At 56.5% G+C, this 20098-nt stretch overlaps 2 protein-coding genes across 8 annotated transcripts in view; both read left to right on the top strand.

Annotated features, from left to right (window-relative positions):
* Positions 1-14075, top strand: part of DOCK3 (dedicator of cytokinesis 3) — a 561701-nt gene extending 547626 nt beyond the window's left edge. For 3 of the 7 annotated variants that reach the window (XM_045079409.1, XM_045079404.1, XM_045079392.1), the window contains 6 exons: positions 500-647; positions 4339-4457; positions 5612-5699; positions 9450-9572; positions 10109-10191; positions 10960-14075. In XM_045079409.1, coding sequence (XP_044935344.1) covers positions 500-647; positions 4339-4457; positions 5612-5699; positions 9450-9572; positions 10109-10191; positions 10960-11469 — 1071 coding nt within the window. In that variant the 3' untranslated portion in view covers positions 11470-14075. The remainder of the gene's footprint in view (positions 1-499; positions 648-4338; positions 4458-5611; positions 5700-9449; positions 9573-10108; positions 10192-10959) is intronic. The other 4 variants (XM_045079422.1, XM_045079417.1, XM_045079398.1 and 1 more) reach the window with 4 other exon arrangements.
* Positions 14076-14631: 556 nt separating this feature from the next.
* MANF (mesencephalic astrocyte derived neurotrophic factor) lies at positions 14632-18796 on the top strand. The gene is made up of 5 exons (XM_004780122.3): positions 14632-14958; positions 15032-15257; positions 15987-16114; positions 16836-16977; positions 18367-18796. The coding sequence occupies exons 1-5, from the start codon at positions 14632-14634 to the stop codon at positions 18549-18551; spliced, it is 1008 nt and encodes a 335-aa protein (XP_004780179.3). The 3' UTR covers positions 18552-18796.
* The last annotated feature ends 1302 nt before the right edge of the window (positions 18797-20098 follow it).

The raw sequence follows: 20098 nt of genomic DNA, 5'->3' as shown, positions 1-20098 counted from the left end.
AGCTGCCCGAGGAGAATGGCCAAGGCACCATGAGGACTCGCCTCTCTGCTGGCTGGTCTGGTGTGAGGGCTGGCATCAGTTCTCCGGTTTCTGAACTCAGAACACCCCGAGCCAATAAAACTGCCTTCCCCTCACACCATCCTGCGTCACAGTTCCCAGGCTTTATTTCCCAAGAAGGAAATCTAGCTTCATTCCTGGTTGCTCTTCGAGATTCTGGGGGACAGACCCTCCTCCAAATTGCCCTCCTTCCTGGCATTCCTGATGGCTAAGTCCTGCATCCTCTATGGGCATCATCACTAGAGTCGATCCAACAATCGTGGTCCACGGGTGGCGTGGGTGACCCTTAGTGCCAGCCACCAGCCTGGCCTCCATCAGGACCCAGGCTACCACATCCAACACTGGGTCTGGGTACCTCATGGCATGAAGAAGCCAACTCTGGGCCAGTCCCACAATCCCGGCCATTCAGACCTCTATCCTGCTGATTTTTCTCCCTTTGCAGCTCGCGTATCCCAACCCCAGGTACCAGGGCTCAGTCACCAACGTCTCTGTTCTGTCCTCGTCCCAGGCAAGCCCTTCTTCCTCCAGCCTGAGTTCCACTCACTCAGCACCATCCCAGATGATTACCTCTGCCCCTTCCAGTGCCCGAGGTAAGGAGGGCAGGGCGCTGCTTGTAGAAGGGAGAGGACAAGGCCTCGTGAGCCCCACTAGTCCTCATGTCATCTGTGGCTCTGTCTTTGAAAGTGGCCCTGTGACTTAGAGAATGTCCCCCTTTCAGCACTAAGGACTCGAGGGTTCTTAGCCCTGGCTCTCTCTCTGGCTGGCTTCAGACCCTGCTCTGAGCAGTGGATGCCACAGAGGGGGCCGGCTGTCGCATCTCCACCTCAGTAAGAGGACGCACAGTCCACGAGAAAGCTCAGTTCTTTTCCGTTAAAATATCTACAAGAATAAAAAAGTTAAGGTACCACTGATTCTTGTCTTAAGGAATTGAGCATGACTGCAAATTTGAAGGCTGAACTTAACCCTGGAAAATGTTATTCTAAAAAGTAACAATAACCAAAAAGACCTTGTTCGGTTGAGAAAGGCTTAATCAGGAGAAATGGCTCTGTGAAAAGCTATGTACTTTGCCAGTTATTGCCTGATTTCTTATCAGTCTGCTAAAGTCTCGTTCTCTGAGAGCCTGCATCTTTTTCACAATCTGATCCTAGTTCTCACAGTGAAATCTGGTCCTCTGTCCTTTTAGACAGAAGGGTTGTGGTGGAAGGGCAGTGGCTGTGGGAACTCGGACCTGGTGCTTCCTGGGATGGCTGTGCGGGACGGTGACCGAGGGAGTGGTCTGAGCTCGCCAGCCTGGCCTGGGGCTGGCCATTGCTGTCGTGAGCCCATAGTCTGAGCCAATAGTCATAGTCTGGGGCTGGAGGCATCTAAAGGTTCAACTAGGCTGGCTCACTCGTACAACTGGTAGCAACTATCACCCGGGAGCTCAACGGGGGCTATTGACCTGAGTCCCTGTGTAGGGCCTTTCCCTGCAACCTGGGCTTCTTATCACCCAGACTTGGAAATCCCATAATGTCCCTTTTGTCCCATTCCATTGTCTGGTCAAGTCCCTAAGGCTAACCTAGATACCGGGGTGCGGAATGAGACTTCGCCTCACGGTGTGAGGAGAGGCGTGTGTGTTTTTGGAGGGAAGGCATTGCAGGTTGCCATCTCTGGAGGCCAGCTATCGCAGGAACCAAACTTCAGGGTATCACAGAGAGAAAGGCTGACAGAAGCCCCTTCCCTTTCTGGAGTAGATATTAAGTACAAAAGTAAACAAAAGGGCTAACTGGAACTGGGCCCAAAATGCAGACGAGGGCAGAGGCAATGAAGAAAGAGCATGGATTCATTCCCTGGCGGGCTACACCATCCACGCAAGTTGTGTGCGGGCGTATTTGGAGAAAACCATGGGCCCCCTAGGGAGCCTACCAGCAGCAGGCCTGTGAGAGAAGATGGAGAGGTCTGGACCCAGCATCACAGACAAAGACTAATATTTTCAGATAAATATGGGAGATGCAGTAGACGATGCCCTAGGGACACAGAAGGAAGAGAGCAGTCCATGCTGTTTCTGGGGTTATGGGTGAAGGGAAGGCTTTCATGGAGAAGGGGTTCTGGAAGCACTTTCCCCCCAACCCAGGAGTGGTCATGACACCAGTGGCCTTCCCCACCAGGCCCGGTGACACTGTCTGCTATAGTCCCTGTTGATTTGGAAACCTTCAGAAGAAAGGCCTACAAGGCCTTTTTCTAAACACTTGCCCTCTTTCTCAACTCTTTTGAGTACGCAGCTCCCTCTAGTGGTAAAAAGACTGATTGGGCCTAGGGAACGGGCATTCCAATTGGTCCTCCTTGAGTAACTCTGTGGTGCTGGGACTTAGCCTCCCTTTGGTTTAGCCAGGCTACCACACAAGTAGTACAAAAGTCCTGTGACAGAGAAGCCCTTGTGGTGTTTAAATATTTTCATGAAAAGTAGCCGTCAGTCTCTGCTCCTGTGGGATTGGCTGCCCAGGGCTGAGGGCAGTTGAAAGAGCAGTGGATGGCAGAGTTGAAAATCTCAGCAGTAACACCGAGCACCCCTTTGTTATAGCACCAGAGGAGCCTCCATCCTGTGGGTTCAGATCCTCAGCGGAGCACCTTGGGCCTTCAGGCTGCTGTCTGCCCATCCTAGTACCTGGGCCCAAAGCAGGACCTCGAGTGTGCAGAGCTGAGTTTGGCCTTGTGAGCCAGGCTGCAAGCTGTACGAGGCCGGCAGTCTGCCTGCCGTGTCCCAGCTGCCTGCCTGGTGTGTGACAGGTGTTAGAGACAACTCTAACTGCGTGGTGTCAGGGTGCAGGTCTCCTCTGGGCACACAAGTGGAGGGGAACCCTGTCCAGAGCTGTGGCTGCCGGGACTCAGGGAGCATCCAGTTCCTTGCTAGAAAGGCACTATAGAAATTGGTGGAATTAGGAGCTCTTTTCCATTTGTCTCTAAACAACCCCTACAAATTTTTGTTATATTGACTTCTGCAAAGTATTTAAGCCTTATCTTCTGGGTCTAAAATGGGCACAAGAGGGGTAGCTCAAGGAGCCCGGGGGCAGGCTGAGTGCAGAGACCTTTGTCAGTTGTCCCTGAAGGTGGGAGAACCACATGCTCTAAAGAAGGCCCCGGGGACCCTGGGCTTCAGGGACAGAGCCTCTGGAGCTGCAGATTCTCCTCCCAGATGGAGCCCAGGGGCCCATGGGTGTCACTGAGAGCAAACCACAGAGGCCTTCTACCACTGGAGCCAGCCATAGTCTGCCAGGAGGCTAGTTCCTCATGGACTTGCTGGCATCTGGCACGATGTGTGGGGCACATGTGGAGGGCCTTCCAAGTTATCCATTCCCAAGGAAAGCTAGCAAGTTATTCTATCTGTTTCTGTGAAGACCCTCTCATGGCCCATGGTTGACAGGTTCCTGGGCCTGCAGCTATGGGCTGCATGGATGGGGACCCAGTCATACCGTGTCTCATGCCATCTGGCCTCTATAACAGCCCCTTGGGCCAGAGATCACCACAGAAGCCTCACAAGAGAAGAGCATGAACCACGTCAACTCAGGAGCCTGGGTTCAAGGCCCACAAGTCCTAGACTAGCTCCATGACCCCCGAGTTCACTGAAGGGGGAGTGTCAGAGTGAGAATCCCTGGAGAGCCCCCTGAACACAGGGCCCTGGAGCCCCTGCCATTCTGGCTCTGGAGCTGCAGTAGGATAGCCAGGAAGCCAGGGCCAGGCTCTAGAGGACCAGAATCTGGGAAGGAGAAGCCTCTGGGCAAAAGTGCTAGGGAGCCAGGTGAGAGTAGGGCCAGTGGGGTCCAGAGGCGGTAAGTGTATGGAGACACCAGGCATCATAAGAGCTGTGCCATTGTGTTACCCTAGTGTCTCTGTCTCTGTGTGATGGCTCCATTGCCAGCCTGCCTGTGCCCATGCCTGGGCCCCCTGAGAGAGCCCACACCCGGGCCACACCCATCTCCCAGGTGCTGGGGGCCCTCTGGGTCCTAGCTCCTGTCCTCAGTTCTCCTCATCTGCCTCTGAGCGTGGTGAGGGGGCTCCGTCAGTGGGCCTGCGTTGCCCCCGCCATCTGCAGTGTGCCTGCCACGGCAAGGGCAGCAGGGGCAACCCCCCCACCACCATCTCACCAGCAGACTCTGCTTCATTCCTCCTGTGCTTGCTGAGCTCATCCTTCCGCCAGCTGCGAGGGGATGCCAACCTGCGTTCCCTGGCCCCCAGGATGCTTGCCCACTGGGCCCTCCATCTGTGGCTTGTCATCTGTGCGTGATTGTTCTCACTTGGTTACAGGCTCTCCCTCTCTGCCAGATAAGTACCGCCACGCCCGGGAAATGATGTTGCTGCTGCCCACGCACCGGGACCGCCCGAGCAGCGCCATGTATCCGGCAGCCATCCTGGAGAACGGACAGGTAGTAGACCCAGACTCCTGACTGCCCTCTGCTGCAAGTGTGTCGGCCTGGGCTTCTCTCATTGCATCTGCTAGGCTTTCTGTGCTGTCATCCCAGCCTCCTTCATTCTGCCTTGAGACCCTCAGAAGGCTGCTGGGCCCCTGGCCAGGGACCGTGGTGACTCTGAGGACCAGCAGCCCAGATGGAGTGCAGCTGTGGGGAGAATGGTGGCAGGTTGGAGCCACCATTGCTCCGGTAGCTATCTGTCCTTCTTGCCTGCCTCCTGGACTCCTCAGCCCAAAAAAGTCTAGCAGAGGGAACTGGTTCTTTCCTGTCCTGGGAAGGTCATGGTGGACACAGGTCTGGAGCATGACTTTCCTCCCTGTGTGTGTGAAGGGCACCCTCACTCAGGCAAACTCTGCCTCTTGCATCCATCCCTCCATCTAGCCGAAGCCCCTCGCTGCCTGCTGGGACTGCTCCCCACCGTCTGCACAGCTCTCCAGACACCCTCCCTGGGGGCCTTGAACCAAAAGCCATAGGGATTAGCTCCTTGCCCTGCCTGGTCCACCTGCCCTTCTATCAGAGTCCATGAGAGTCACCTTCAAGCAGCTGTCACCTAGTCCGGAATGCCAGCAGTTTCTCGGTGGTACCTCCGGGGCCGTGCCAGTGGAGGGAGCAGGCCTGCTCTGCAGCTGCCTATCAGATCAGTGGGCCCTGTCTGTGACTTCCCAGGCTTGAATGCTGCCCTTACCCTCAGTGCAGGCTTGGGCCTGTGATGGCACCTCTGGGAGGTTAGGTCTGCCAGTGCTTAGGGGTAAAGTGTCCCTCATCCTTTCTGCCTGTGGGCCTCCGGGGCAGGACAAAAGGATGCAGTTAGATAACCTCAAGTGTCTGTGTCCTTTCTCTTGGCCACACCCGAGACAGTCTGGAGCCCAGCCAGACATGGTAGGGAATGGCCTCCAATGCTGACATGGCAGCCCTCAGAGCCTGGTAGTGAGGGCCAGTCTTCCTGGGGCCAGCCGGAGCTTCCCAACACATCTCCAGCATGAGCGGTACCACTGCTTTGATTTCCCTGTCTTCTCTTCAAATGTCCTGGCTCCTGGGCCCACAGCGCTGCCCCCCCAAGGTATAACTGGTTGTTTTCACCCTCTTTGATATTTCTCTCCTTCCCTCAGCTGCCAAATTTCCAGCGGGCCCTGTTCCAGCAAGTGGTCGGATCCTGCAAACCCTGCAGTGATCCCAATCTGTCTGTGGCTGAAAAAGGTATTGTTCCCCTTCCCAGGTGGCCTCCCCCCATGTCTGTTCCCATCCTGAGCGTCTGACTCTTGTCCCCAAGTACCACCTGGCCAAGGCTGCACCATACTTCAACACCCAGGCCTGTCTGTCTGTCCAAAGTCTTACCAACTCCTGTGCTCACTGTTAAACCGACGCCTGGCATGATGCTACGTTTGGATCCTGTTAGTCTGTGGCTCTCCCTCCCCAGGGTCCACCCTTTGAGAGGCCCCAGCTGTTGCCTGCCCTGAGCCCACCGTTATGGACACTTTGTCTGTTCAGACTGTGGGCAGTCACTCCCCTGGGCTCCTCCCAACCAGCCCCAGAATTCAGCAGGCCCTACGGCCTCTTTGGTCACTCTCAACTTGGGCCTTCACAACCTCTCCTTGTTGCTCAGAATAGGCATACGACCGAACAAGCCCCTAGAAAAATGGGAAGAACCAGCTGTGGCAAAGTGAACTTCCCCAGAGACAGTTCTCTCAAGAGGAGCCCCAGGTCCTCTGAGTCCAGTCCTCCTGCAGCCACTTGGGCTGGCGGCTGCTGTGAGTCCATCTTCTCCATTGTGAGCCCATCAGCGTGGGCATGAGACTAGGCAGTTAGAACAGAGGCTGGTTGGCTCATGGATTCGACCCAGTGTTCTGCCACAGCAAGCCACTACAAGCAGCAGGCTGGGACCCACAAGGCCCTGGCCCCAAGGCCCGCAGATGGGGATCAGAGTGCAGTTGAACACAGAGCAATACCTATCCGAGGACTGTGCTACCCTGCCTGCCCCCCAGCCCTGGCCCCATCCTGGCCCTCCTCCCTATAGCGTCCCCTCCCTCACCTCCCTCTGTTGGGCTTCAGGGCACACTCAGTCCCTGAGAGTACAACCTGCTGTCCCATCAGAACTGGTCCCTCCAAAGCCATCATCATGTTGTCATTGCACCTCCTCACCAACTGCTGTCTGCTGTCCCCACTGTCATTGTTCCTCTGTCACTCACCACAGAGGACAAGCCTCTGTGTCTTCATTAAGGAGACCAGACATGGGGTCCACAGCCTCAGTGGCTGGTGGGCATCAGCACCAGGTGCTCAACCACAGAGGCCATGGAGATTTCCAGCTGAAGATGACTCCCCAGCCTCAAGGCAGCGTGTCCCTGAAACATGCAGCCCCTTGGACCCTGCCCCTGTTACAAAGGCCTCTGGGGCCAAAATCCACTGTGCCTTTTCTTCCCCTGAGATTTGGAGCCATCTGAGCTAGCTGAGAGCACAGACGGGCTCAGAACTCAAATGGGTGCCAGGGGTCAGAGCTGGGCCCTACACCAGCTGGATACAGAAGAGCATCAGGCGTCAGACCAGGCTGCGGCAGGAAGCTGGGCACGCCCGCCCCCAGGTGTGGGAAGGAAAGGGGCTGAGCCCACCTCGGGCATGCCCACACCACAGCGCCAGCACTTCGAGGCAGCAACTGAGATATCCACCTAGTAGGAGCACACGGGCCAGAACGATGACTCCCGTAGCCGCTGCCAGGATCCTCCAGAGCAGGAGCGGCACACACTTGTCACCATTCTCTTGTCATCAGGATCCTGAGTCCCACAAGGACTCCACCTCTCTCACTTGTGGTCATCTCTCTTTGCCAGCAACTTTCAGCCCAGACAAGCTTGCCCTCAGGGCTGTCGGCTGTGCAGCAGGGACCTCAGGCCAGCCCTGGACCTCTGTTAACAGGTCAGAGAGAGAGAGGAATGGCCAGGCCACAGCAGGGGTTGCCCCCTCCTCCTAGGCTGACTCACTCCAGCTTCGATTTTCCACTAGCCCCAGTGCACCTGGGCCACGCAACAAAGATCCATGCGCCTTGCAGCTCCCGGACATCAGGCTGCAGGGTGAACTGGATGGGTTCTCGGTCGCGTGGATGGGCCCAGGCAGGCGCGCTTTGTAAAGCCCTGCAGCCTCGCCGGCTTTCTTCCCCCAGAGCCTCCCTGCCCGCAGGTTACTTTGGGCTCTTGGGTGAACTTCTGCAGGCCTGCAGTTCTTCTAGGGCCTTGATGTGCACGGAGAGCTTGGGCTGTCAGCACCCTTTTGGGGAAGCTGCCCAGACCCACCTCCAAGCTTCTTAATTTCTAAGATCCGGTGACTCTTTTCAGTGCTGAGGACCTAGGAGCTCCTGCCCTATCTTGCAGAGAGCCTGTGGGAGAATGGGCCTGTCCTGTTCTTCAGGAGCCTCGGGCTCCCTGAGGAGGACTTCTGGCAGAATCCACCTGGTGCTGTTCATCAGATTCAGAATTCTTTCTTTTAGGCAACAGCTGAGTGCCCGTCTACCCCGTCACTGCCTCGCCCCTCCTGCCACCAGCCGTCCACCATCCCACGGGACTGTGCAGTCCTGAGAACTGAGTCTGTTCAGACAGTGGAGTTCTGCCTTGGGTTCTGCTGCAGGCCCCCACTCCAGTTCCAGACCAGTGGGGAGGAAGAGGAAGGACATCACCACTTTATCTCAGGCCCCTCCTGACCACATCCTTCTTGAAGGCTGGAGTCCAGCTTCTTCCCTTCCAGAGCCTCTCGGGGCCTAGCTTTCCCTGCTCAGTACCTGGAGCAAGGAGAGCCCAGACCCAGACTCCTGAGGCCCAGTTTAGCTACAACTGCCTGAGTACAAAGCCAGCAGCTAGGTGCGCAGGTTCTGAACTGCTGCCCTGCCCCTGACAGCCCAAAAGGGAGATTATGCTTCCCGGCTCTGGGCTGGAGTAAGGGCACATTTCTTGGTGGTGGTATCAGGTCTCCAGGAGGAGCTGGCTAACAGGATTCGCATGTCCTCTGCTGCTCTGCTCTGGCAGAGAGCCCCTCGGAGCCTGAGGTCTAGCCATTCCTCGTTTCATCTCCTTCCTGCAAAGTCAGTCATCCCAGCCATGGCTGGGGGATGGGGAGCAAGTATTCTGGCACTGAACGCCTTCCTTAGCACAGGTGGACACTCTTGGTTTCCCTTTGTCCAAGGCCACTCTGCCTTGCATCTGTGGCATGTCGGTGCCAGGAACGGGACCTTTCCCTAAGGCCTCAAAGCACCACTGGTTCCACAGTCCTTCCCCTTCTTAGGGAAGCCACCGGTCCAGCCAGACCTGAGCTGCAACTCTTGGGCTGTATGCTCTTTCCTCCAGCAGGCACACGGAACACCAGTCCCTGCCTGAAAACCCCTTCTGCTTTCCAAACTCAGTCAGTGGGCAGAGTTTGCTTGCTACCGCAGGCCCTCTGGGACCCCACCCCTGCCCAACCACCCCCACCCCCGGCCGGGCACTAGCTCTAGGAGGAAGCGGTGTCTGCCTCCTGCCCTCGGTGCTCCCTGGTTTTCCCACTGGGCCAGGGCAGTCAGAGAGCCCTGACATGGCTCTGGGGAGGAGCTCTGTGGCTTCCCTCTTCTACATTCTGTCTCCTTCCTCAGCCCGTTCCACTCCGCTCTGCTCATTTCTTCTGTTCTCTGTCCTCTTCCTGGCAAGTCCCACAGGCTGCAGACATTCATTCCTTGCTAGCCTCTCAGCTTGCCTCCCCCTAAGTATTCTTCAGATGCCCACTCCCTCTGGTGCCATCCTCGTAAGCAGCTTCTGTCCCTCTCCTCTGGGCCACAGCATCTCACTTGGCCAGCTTTTTGGTGGGCTGGCGTGCCACTCCTACACGTGCTGCGTACATAGTGCACACCTGGAGAAGCCAGAGGCCATAGAATGGGCTTCTCCCCGAGGATGGCTCAAGAAGTAACCTCCCTTCCTGCCATCTGTTTCCACCCTTCAGCGGTGCCAGCAGCCCCCAGCAGCTGGAGCCTGGATAGTGGAGCCCAAGAGGCCCAGCCCTTCCTGTCTGCCCACACGGGGCACATCCTGGCCCCCTCAGTGCCTCCCCGAAGCCTGCTGCATGGTAAGAAGACCTCCAGCGGGTCCCTCAGATAGTCCCTGGTTTCAGACTCTACTCAGGGGCAAGGACAGCAGACCTCCAAACTAAGAAGATGGGCCGTTCCCTGGGCTGACTCAGCCAAGGAAAAACCATCCCCACCACGGGAAGGATCCTGCTGGGCTTTGGGGTCTGTGAGGTTTCCAAGTACAGCAGGTGAGCTCAGTCAGGCCTTCCCAGCCAGGGGGGCCGAAGACCATGGAACCGACTGTGCCAAGCCTGCTACCCACCAGCTTGCCAGAGGGCTGCCAGTTGGCGGCGGCCTGTCATCCTGTGAGCTCTGATGTACTCGACCTTCTTGACTTTCTGTGTGGCACAGGTGTCTTTTACTCCAGCAGCCTGTTTTGGAGAACTCCAGTGAAAAGAGAGGTTTTCCTGTGGCCTTCAACACTGAGAGGTCCCCGGGAACCTCTTCCCACGGCTGCCCAGTTGGCCCAGCAAGATGTGTCCACACAGCCCCAGAGGGGTCCCAGCTGAGGCTCTGGTTCTATTTCCCTTTGCAGGTCATTACTCCCTACACTTCGACGCCTTCCACCACCCCCTGGGTGACACCCCCCCGGCCCTGCCTGCCCGGACTCTGCGCAAGGTAATGTACTGAAGCAACAGCCCCAGCGGGGATGGGGGTGGTGAGCGGAACCTTCTGGTCTGCTCTGGAATCAGCTCTACGAAATGAGCCACAGCCCTCCCTGTTCCCTCCCAGAGCGCCCAGCCCGATGGAAGCTAGGGGTGCCCAGGGCCCCACGCTTGCCATGCAGATTACTGATGTGTCCTGGAACCAGTGTGAGGGGGCCAGGGAGGTCAGGGGGACAGCAACACACAGTGCCCAGGGTGCACGGGCAAGGGGCAGTGAGGGGCTGGGGGGCTCCTGCTGGTGTCACCAGGTAACGGCACACAATTCAAGAAGGCAAGAAATACTCCCATGGTAGATGGTAGATTATTTTAAACTGGAGTCCAGTCAAAAGCAAGAGGCAGAGGCAGCAAAGTCTCATGAAAACTCACTCGTTTTTCTGCACATTGGAAAAGATGGACTCAGTCATAGGTTTTAGCAGCAGAGCCCATTCATCTGGCCCATGGTCCTGGGGGTTCTTTCTGCTCTGCCCACTGGCCTGCTGACCCAGCCTTTCTGTCAGCACCCCAGAGCCACGGGGTGCAAGTGCCTAGTGCTCGGGGCAGAGCCATTTCTGCCCACAGAGATGGTGCTGATTCTGGGGCTCCCCTGGCTTGCTGGGAATAGGCTGCCGAAGAGACCAGTGGGCAGCCAGTGAGAGCGCGAGCACCTGGCCCTTTCTCCACACAGCAGGCCGCCAGCCCGTCCGCAGGAGAAGTTCTAACATGCCCACCCTCTGCTTTGCAGTCTCCTCTCCACCCTATCCCGGCCTCCCCCACAAGCCCCCAGTCGGGTCTGGATGGCAGCAACTCTACCCTGTCAGGCAGCGCCAGCAGCGGCGTGTCCTCCCTGAGCGAGAGTAACTTTGGGCACTCCTCGGAGGCCCCGCCTCGGACCGACACCATGGACTCCATGCCGAGCCAGGCCTGGAACGCCGACGAAGATCTCGAGCCACCCTACCTCCCTGTCCACTACAGCCTCTCCGAGTCCGCAGTCCTGGACTCCATCAAGGCCCAGCCATGCCGAAGCCACTCAGCCCCCGGGTGCGTCGTCCCTCAGGACCCCATGGACCCACCCGCGCTGCCACCCAAACCCTACCACAGCCGCCTGCCAGCCCTGGAGCACGAGGAGGGCGTGCTGCTTCGCGAAGACGCTGACCGGCCCCGGGGCCTGCACCGCAAGGCCTCTCTGCCCCCTGGGAGCGCCAAGGAAGAGCAGGCCCGCCTGGCCTGGGAGCACAGCCGCGGGGAACAGTGAGGGGCAGGGAGGCGGCGGGGACACCGCCCGCGGTGAGCAGCTTGCCCAGCCACTCCAGGTCTGAGAAGCAAGTCCCCCCTACCCCAGGGAGCTGAGAGGCCCGGCACTCAGGAGAGAGCCACCCCGAGTCTACGTTCTACTGCCGTGAACTCGTGTGTTGCCATGTACAGAGGCCACAGCAGCATGAAGGGTTGTGGCTTCTCTTTTTAGTTCATTTTCTACGTTTCCATTTCTATGGGTTTTCCTTTCTTTCCTTTGTGCAGTAGATGCTTTCTTCCTCCTGCAGTTCCAGACCACGTGGAGCTATACGGAGATATTGCACAGACAGAATTGCTTTGCAGCTTTGCAGGGCCCGGGGGTCGGAGCCCAGGCCCTCCCTCCAGGGCAGAGAGGCACAGAAGAATGGAAATTGCACTAGGGACTTCTTCCGCTGCTGCATGGACAGAAGAGCTCATGGTTGAATTCAGGGATTGCAAGGACCACGTGGACTACACGTCACAGGTGGACAAGGGAGCTACAAGCCGTTTTGCACAAAAGCCTACCCACCCGCCCACTCTTCCATCCAGGAGTGTGCACCTGAGGGGCTGCTTGGGCCAACCTGCCAGCTCAGGCATGTGATCTGGCCTAAGGCACGCCCAGGGCACACTGCCAGGCTTCCGTGGGCCAGCCCTGCCTTCCACTCTACCTTGGATTTTTCCCTCCATCGCTTTTATTTCTGACCATTTGCTCACTTCCACTCTCAACACACCTCATGCCCTGCAGGAGCCCCCCTGGCGAATGGATCTGCAAAGGTTATCTCCCACCCTCTTGGGTTTGAGTGGGGGTCTGGAGCCAGAGGGACTGCCCTAGGCACCTTCCTCCCCCTGTCCAGGAGGCCAAGTGTTGAGAGAAGAGCTGGCATGGGAGTGAGGCTGGGGTGTGGCAGGGGCCGGAAATCCTCTGAGCTTTCAGAAGTGGCCAGAATGCCTGTCGTCCAGCTCCTGAATCAGGGATTTTCAGCACTACCTCTGAGCAGTGGGGCTGGCTGCCCAGCCAGGCTTCCAGCCCTGAGGACTCGTGGTCAGGTTCTGCAAGCTCCTGGGTAAAGAGGGTGGGAGGGAGCTCCCCCTTCTGGAAGCAGAGAGCCAAGCAGGTTGAATTATCCTCTTCCAGGTGGCCAAGTGCAGTTGTCTTCTCAGCCCCTGCCCCTTGTCCCTCGAGCCTCCCTCCCCCACCCCCAACATACTCCAGGCCCACGGGGACCACCACTCAGGGTTCGGGGCGGGCATGAGGCTACTTTCTCCAGCCTCCCCAGTCTGTTGGGCAGAGAGGGCAGTGGTGTCTTTATAGGAAACTCTTTCAGGTCAGGGCATTGATTTTCCTCTTGGTTCATTATTTGGGGGGATAGGGTGGGATGGGGATAGTATCTTACCAGGGTGCTTCTAAGTTACTTAAAAAAAAAAAATAGTCTACAGTATTTTTCTTTCATTTGCTTGAGTTCACAACTTTGATGGTCACAAGGCGGCCTTCTCCTTGTTGAGCAGGTGTGTTCTCCTGTAGTTTTCTTCTGCAGGCCTGACTCCGTGGCCAGGCCCCGGGCCCTAGACCCCCACCCCTTCCCTACAGTCCCTCTTTCCAAACAGACAAGGCCGGCCAGGGTGTTCTTCTCTTGTACACAAATGCCAGCTTACTGAACAGGAATGCCAGCAAGTAACCTACTGGGAAAGATGGAGGGGCACATTACCCTCAGGGCATCTGGGAGGTGCTTCTCACCAGTGTGGGTCCTTCCCGATACTGTAAGGATAGCTCCAGGCAGAGTGGATCAGTCATCGCCGCCCCAACCTCAGAGGGCAGGCCTGGAGCATCTGGTGTTCACAGGTGTTAGAGGATCAGGGGCTAGCTCTGGGTGTGAGACTTCGGTGGGAGGGCAACTTTAGAGTTTAGGGCACTTCTGAACATCAATCCCTGGACAAGGCAGTCATTGCATAAGAACATCGACCTTCTCCACCTGGTGGCCCAGGATGGTAGGGCGGGGAGTGTGGGTTGGTTTGGCCTTGCGTTTTCATGCAAGGTGAGGAGGTTTGTTTTCCCTTTCCATTTTCCCCAACTGGATGAAAAGGACATAATCCAAATCCCTTTTGTTGGAGAACGCCAGTCTGAGGGGAAGTGGGAGGCCAGAAATGAGAATCCTCCGAAAAGATTGTGAAACACTGATTTTCATTCTTTCAAGCTTATTTGTAAATACTTATTTGAATGCTGTGTATTTGTACAGGAATTTGAGCAAAAAATGTATAGAGTGTGATGTCCAATTGGTATTCAGCCCTATAAATGTGTTTTTAACCTCCAGCATTCTGTGCTTATTTAAAATAAGACTTCTAACCATTTCTTTTATGTATTTATGTTTAAAAAAGTGATTTAAAAATGATCTTACCTGTACCAGAAAGCAAAGTTAAAAGAAAAAAAATTTGTACTAGTGTCCCAAGAGGTATTTTACTGTATATATTGTGGTAGCATGTTCTAAATCCAACAAGTAATGTGAATTTTAGATGTAAATATCTGCCACTTGATTTTTTCCCCTTTCCCCATTCCCTTGACTGCTGTGATGTGAATTAAAGATGAATACCTGATACTGACCCACTGAATTCACTGAATGGGAGCAGCCCAAGTGCCCCCTCTCCAATCCTCGTCCCCCGGACTCCAAGCCCTTGAGCCTCATAGAAATCTCTCTGCCCAGAGCACAGAGCCAGCCTTTCCAAAGTCCTGCCTTGAGACAGAACCTGAAAGGAGGACAGGCAAAGAGGAAACCCTCGCCAGTGCCTGTCCGCTGACTGGTGGGCCCCCACCTACTCAAGAGGCGCTCCCAGCAACCAGGGATCCCCCGGAGCGTCGCCGCCAGCGGCGGCAGTCCAGCCCTTTAGTTCCCCACCGACGCGGGCCAGCTCTGACCGCACACAGACGGCGCCTAACCAGGCCAGGCGCTTTCCTTGGGCCTGGGACGACAGCTTGGGGAGGGAGGTTGCTTCCTATGAGAAATCCTCCAACCCAGCGTCTGTCCACCCGAGCTGGTGTCCGGTCAGCCCGAAAAAGGCGGCCTCCAGCCTAACGCGCACCTTCGGGCCTGGTCGGCAGGACTCGCGGGCGCTCCCCGAAGCCTAGGTCCCCCACTCGGGATCGTTTTAAAAAATGGCAAGGACAGTCACCCGAAGCCTGCCCTTTGGGCAGCAATTGACGCAAGAGATGATGGCCTGCGCCACGAGTCGGGACCCCGGAAGGGGAAGTCCTAGGGGCTTCTCGGGCCAGCATAGGGCCCAGAGCAGAGGGCACTGGGAACAATTCTGGAGGCGCGGACCTACCGCCGAACCCCACTCCAGCCCGAGCCTTCCGGCTTCAGGGACCGCCGCTGCCCCTACTCAAGATGGCGGCCCGGGCCGCTTCCGCCGCCCCCGCGGCCACTTCCGGCCGGACGCCCTGGTTCAATCAGCGGCCGACAACTGTCTAGGGCTAGGGCGGGTGACGCTACCAGCCAATAGGAAAGGGCAGCGTGGAGCCGCCGGTCTGGGCTCCCAGGCGCGTGAACCAATAGGAGCGCGGCGTGTGGGAGGGCGCGGGGGCCGCCCGCCAATGGGGAACTACGGCGCGCGGCCGGGACCTGGAGGTAGCGCCTCACGGCGGGCGCGGTTCAGTCGGGCGGCGGCGGCGGCGGAGGAGGAGGTGGAGGTGGAGGATGTGGGCCACGCACGGGCTGGCGGTGGCGCTTGCTCTGAGCGTGTTGCCGGGCGGCCGGACGTTGCGGCCGGGCGACTGCGAAGGTGCGGCGGGTTTGGGGTCCGCGCGCCAAGGCTGTCTTGGCGGCGCTGAACACCACCGAACGGCCGAGAGGCCGGGGCTGGAACGGGAGGGGGCGGCGGCCGGTCCCAGCGGGGTCCGCCCGAGAAGGAGCAGACGCCGCCTAGGAAACAGCTCCCGGGCCTAGGAAGCTAGTCCGACAAGAAAAAGTTGGGACCAGATCGTGCAGAAAACTTGGCTTGGCATTGCGATAACGCCGGAGTTTGTGTCCTTCCCCATCACTGGGGCAGAGGCTCTCCCTGGCTCAGGTCCGGAGCTCCTAGGGCCAGCCTTGAGCACCGCGCCGGGTCCGGTGGGCTTGCGGAGCCGCACCTCGGGGTTCGGTGTTGTGTTTGGAAATGAGAAGCATTTGGATCGTTTTTGTCTTCGCTCTCCGGTTTGGCCTCTTATGAGGTCACAGTGAGCCCATCTCAAGGACACGTGTTCAGTCTCGGCATAAACTTTGTAGAAGGAGCAGGGAGGAGCCGTGTGTGGGTCATTTGGTGATGCTCGTTCCCCGCGTGCCCTGGGTGTACCAGGGGACCCCAGCAACCCGGAGCCGGGTTCTGTCGGCCTATGGGCACTTGAGAAACCCCGGTGATGGAAAAACTCACCTCCGTGTCTCCTATTAAAATTGCTGACAGTGTTCCCTCCTGGTGGATTGGGGTGCAACGTGGTGATTGCTGAGCATCTCCCTTCCCCCTCTTTTCCAGTCTGTATCTCCTATCTGGGAAGATTTTATCAGGACCTCAAAGACAGAGATGTCACATTCTCACCGTCCTCTATTGAAAAAGAACTTATAAAATTCTGCCGGGAAGCAAGAGGCAAAGAGAATCGGTTGGTGAGTAGCTGGTTCCCCTCCCTGGCTGGCCCTGCCCCCTTGTGCTCAGGAGGTGTGCCAGTTGTGTCAGTGTGCTGGTGTGGGACTTGAGTGCTTTCATGCATTCTGGAGTTGGGCTATTTTTTTTTATCACGTTAGTATTGACTAAGTACCTACTGTGTGCCGGGCACTGGGGGGATCAGTGGGGAGAAATGACAGTTCGGCAAATGATGCCATGGGATGAGTGTACTGGAGAAAATGACCAGGGTGCTGTGGCAGAGAGGGCAGATGTAGATGCAGGTAAAATAGTCAAGACTCTGAGGAAGAGCATCTCTGGCAGAGGGAGAGCCATTGTGAGCAGGAGAGGCCGTGTGCAAGGACACAAGAAGATAACAAACTGGGCAGGGGGTGGGGTGTGGCTAGTGCTGATTTGAGGACAGAAGCCTTACTGATGAACCAAGGACTTTTGTAGCTTTAATTTCTCTGGAAGTTGCTGGTTTGTCTCTCTGTTTAAAGGTCTGAATCCTGGTGACTCATAAACTTATTTGGAGGCTGTCAGCTCTGGAACTGGGCATGTATTAAGAGCCCAGGGTTTACACTGACCGAACCTGACTGCCAGTACAGGCAGGGCATGGGAGCATGAGGCCCTGCCAGAAAGAGAGGTTTTGAGCGGTCAGTGTGTTGTGGAGGAGAAGGCCCTCCGGTGGAACCGCCTGAAGGCCACTGTCCTCTCTTGCTGCAGTGCTACTACATCGGGGCCACAGATGACGCTGCCACTAAGATCATCAATGAGGTGTCCAAGCCCCTGGCTCACCACATCCCTGTGGAGAAGGTCTGTGAGAAGCTTAAGAAGAAGGACAGCCAGATCTGTGAGCTCAAATATGGTGAGTGTGGCCAGTCCTTAAGCACAGAGCCTTCACGCTCAGGCTTCATGGAGCTGGCTTTCTAGCTGGGAGAGGCGGGTGAGAGACAAGAGCGCGGCCAGTGAACTGTGTTGTAGACCGGTGGTGCCAAGTGAGGGGTCGGGGGTGCGAATCTGGCAGGAGAGGCCTCATGGAGGAGATGACACTCAGCAGACTTCAAAGGCGGCGGATCAGCCCAGAGGAAGAGTGTTGCAGGCAGAGGACATAGTGTAGGACGGGTGGGCAGGGCACAGGGCCTCGCAGGCTGGTGAACATTCGGCTTTAGGTCTTTAATCTGAGTGAAGTTGGGAATGTGGTTTTGTTTGGTTTTGGTTTGCAGGGGCACAGAGAGGTTTTTTCCCCCCCCAAGACTGATTTATTTTAGAGAAGGGGGGAGCAGGGGGAGAATCTCAAGCTGGCTCCCCACTGAGTATACAGCCCTGTGCGGGGCTTGGTCCCACAACCCCCGATACCATGACCTGAGCTGAAATCGAGAGTCGGACACTCAACCAGCTGAGCCACCCAGGCCCTGGCAACACGGGTTTTTGAGAGGAGAAGGGATGTGGCCTGACCTGGGTTTAATTGGCTCATTCTGCTGAAGGCCCAGTGATTTTTATTATTTTGAAGAGAAATGCTGTGTGCAGACAGGCAGGCCCAAGAATTCCGGGCGCTGCGGCACCCCTCTTGTCAAACGGATCTCTGGTGAAAAAAAGCAGGCCAGGTCCTCAGAGTCAGGACCAGGAATAGTTATCCTTTTCTATAAAACCATCATATTTTATTGTGACTTAAGTATCCAAGGGCCTGTGTTTGCCTACTTGTGTCAAGGATGCCTAGTCTCCTGAGAGGGACCTGGGGCAGGAGCAGTTGGCTCACAGTCTCTCTGTGCTCACAAGTTATGGGGAGTAAGCTCCTAACCAGGGCCTGTGTGGGGAAATTGGAACTAGGGGATCTGTCTGCTCTGTCACCCTGGAGCTGTCACTCTGCAGTGACTTCATCTCTACTGTGACTAGTTGTCAAGGCACTTGGGCGTGGCGGGGGGTGCGGAGCAACAACACATTTCTTCTGTAAGGTTCGTCCTATAAGGACCACGTGGCCTCTGTCCTAGTCCTGGGCAGCACTGCATGTCCGGGTGGACGCTGCCAGGGTGAGACCGGCCTTCTGGTGAAAGGGCCTCAGGCCAGTTCCCCCAGGTTGGGGCAGTGAGCACGGACACACAACTGCAGGTGTCTGAAATGTCTGTCCCCCTCCAACCAGTAGGGCTGCTTGCTTTGAGGGCTTGGGGGCTGTGCAGGGGTGACCCTTCCTGGGGCTGGGGGTGGGGTGGGGGTATCTGTGGCCACTCCCACCAGCTCTCCCTGCTTTCTCCTCCAGACAAGCAGATCGACCTGAGCACGGTGGACCTGAAGAAGCTCCGGGTCAAAGAGCTGAAGAAGATCCTGGACGACTGGGGGGAGACGTGCAAAGGCTGCGCAGAGAAGTCTGACTACATCCGGAAGATTAACGAACTGATGCCTAAATATGCCCCCAAGGCAGCCAGTTCACGGACTGATTTGTAGTTGGCCTGGTCCCTGCTGCACCTGAGGGGAAAGCAGCTCACCTGCATCTTCCCCACAGCCTTTTTGTAATTTATTTTTTAGGCGGGCTCCTGACAATGTCAGGCGTGAAGCCTGGAGCTTTCCTGACGAAGCTGGCTCTCCAGCGCCCCCCTGGGAGGATTCACTTTGTTCTGTTGCTGGTTTACTCTAGGACTTCAAAGTGTGTCTGGGAATTTTTTATTAAAGGAAGAAAATTTCTAGCTGTCCTTGGAGAATTAAAGTGAATCTGAAATGGGATTTCAACCCTATCGAAGATCCCACCAGTTTATGCTTTCCAGTTCACAAAGAATTGTCCGATATTGTCACATTCATCCCTCAGCAACCAGGGCTGCAGACGCCAGGGCAGGACGGGGGCTGAGGTGTCAGGGGCGGGGGGGGGGGGGGAGGCTGTGCCTGATGCGCCATCCCAAGGTGACTTCAAGTGAGAGTTCCAGGAGAGGAGTCAGAAGCTGTGGGGCTTCGTGCAGAGCACAGGGGATTGAATCTGGTGTATGAGGGAGGGGCTTTCGTGGGGCCTTCTCAGAGAATGACCTCAGTAACTGCCAGTGTTCCAATACCCTCACGTTTCTAGACATGCTCTTGGCCTGGCTACCTCTGCCCACCACTACCCAGATCCGGCTGTCTACTTGGTTTGTGGTCTGGTGTCCCAAGCTTCTCATGCCTAATTGGGGTTTTGCAAGACTTAACAGGGGTTGGTTTATACAAAGTCAGTGAGAGGGTGCCTTTTCCCTTGTTGATCAAGAAAAGTCCAACCAATGAAGTCTTGTCCCCAGAGTCTGGTTTTTCAGTTCCTCTCCAGGGCTGACTTTGGGAAACTCAGTTACCAGCATGAGCTCTGACTTGGTGGAGACCCCTCGGCTTCTTGGGTCTGCCAAGACCACCTGAAGGGAAGGACTAAAGCAGTGCCTTCCCAAGAAGATCTCAGATCACATCATTTATGCTGCTAAATTCAGTCTGCCTCCATAGGCTTTCTTACCACCTGCTGTGGCGTCCACTAAGGAGAGCCAGCAGCAGTCCCACATTTCATATCTTCAACACCAGGTTTCTAGGAGGGAGGCAAGAAGGTTGAACTACTTCTCAGGCCAAGGCAATTAGGTGGGCTATTAAGATCTGACAAGTGCAGTGCCCTGAGGCCCCACCAGGTACTGGGAAAATCCACACTTCAAGACAGAAGTCTTAGGAGGCGGACAGCCGTGGCCTACAGGCTACACTGAACACAGGCACAGGGAAAACCACCCAACCAGTACTGCTCTAGGACTGACCCCCAAGGCGATCTACAAAGGGTTAACTCATTCTGGAAGTGTTCAGATCAGGCAACTGTTAACAGGTGTTTCTTGTAAGAGCTTTCCCCTTGCATCTGCCTCAGCTGCTCCAGGAGCAGCTTTATTTATGACCGTGGGAGGAGAGAAAACTCTCTTCCCCACCCCTAAGGTTTCCTTGCAGAAGTTGGGTCAGGTTCTGCGATGCGCCCAGCAGCTCTCTGGAGATGACACGTTCCCAACGGGGCT

The sequence above is a fragment of the Mustela putorius genome, unplaced genomic scaffold (genome assembly GCF_011764305.1).
Source record: "Mustela putorius furo isolate JIRA1106 unplaced genomic scaffold, ASM1176430v1.1 tig00000095_pilon_pilon_pilon, whole genome shotgun sequence".
NCBI lineage: Eukaryota > Metazoa > Chordata > Mammalia > Carnivora > Mustelidae > Mustela > Mustela putorius.
This window is presented reverse-complemented; position numbering and strand designations above follow the sequence as displayed.

Bases quoted from the DNA above. Each gene is read 5' to 3' on its own strand.
- MANF (XM_004780122.3), top strand. From the start codon at position 14,632: ATGGCAAGGACAGTCACCCGAAGCCTGCCCTTTGGGCAGCAATTGACG. The intron at 15,258-15,986 runs GTGCGGCGGGTT...CCTCTTTTCCAG, and splicing joins GCGGCCGGGCGACTGCGAAG to TCTGTATCTCCTATCTGGGA. The intron at 16,978-18,366 runs GTGAGTGTGGCC...TTTCTCCTCCAG, and splicing joins GATCTGTGAGCTCAAATATG to ACAAGCAGATCGACCTGAGC.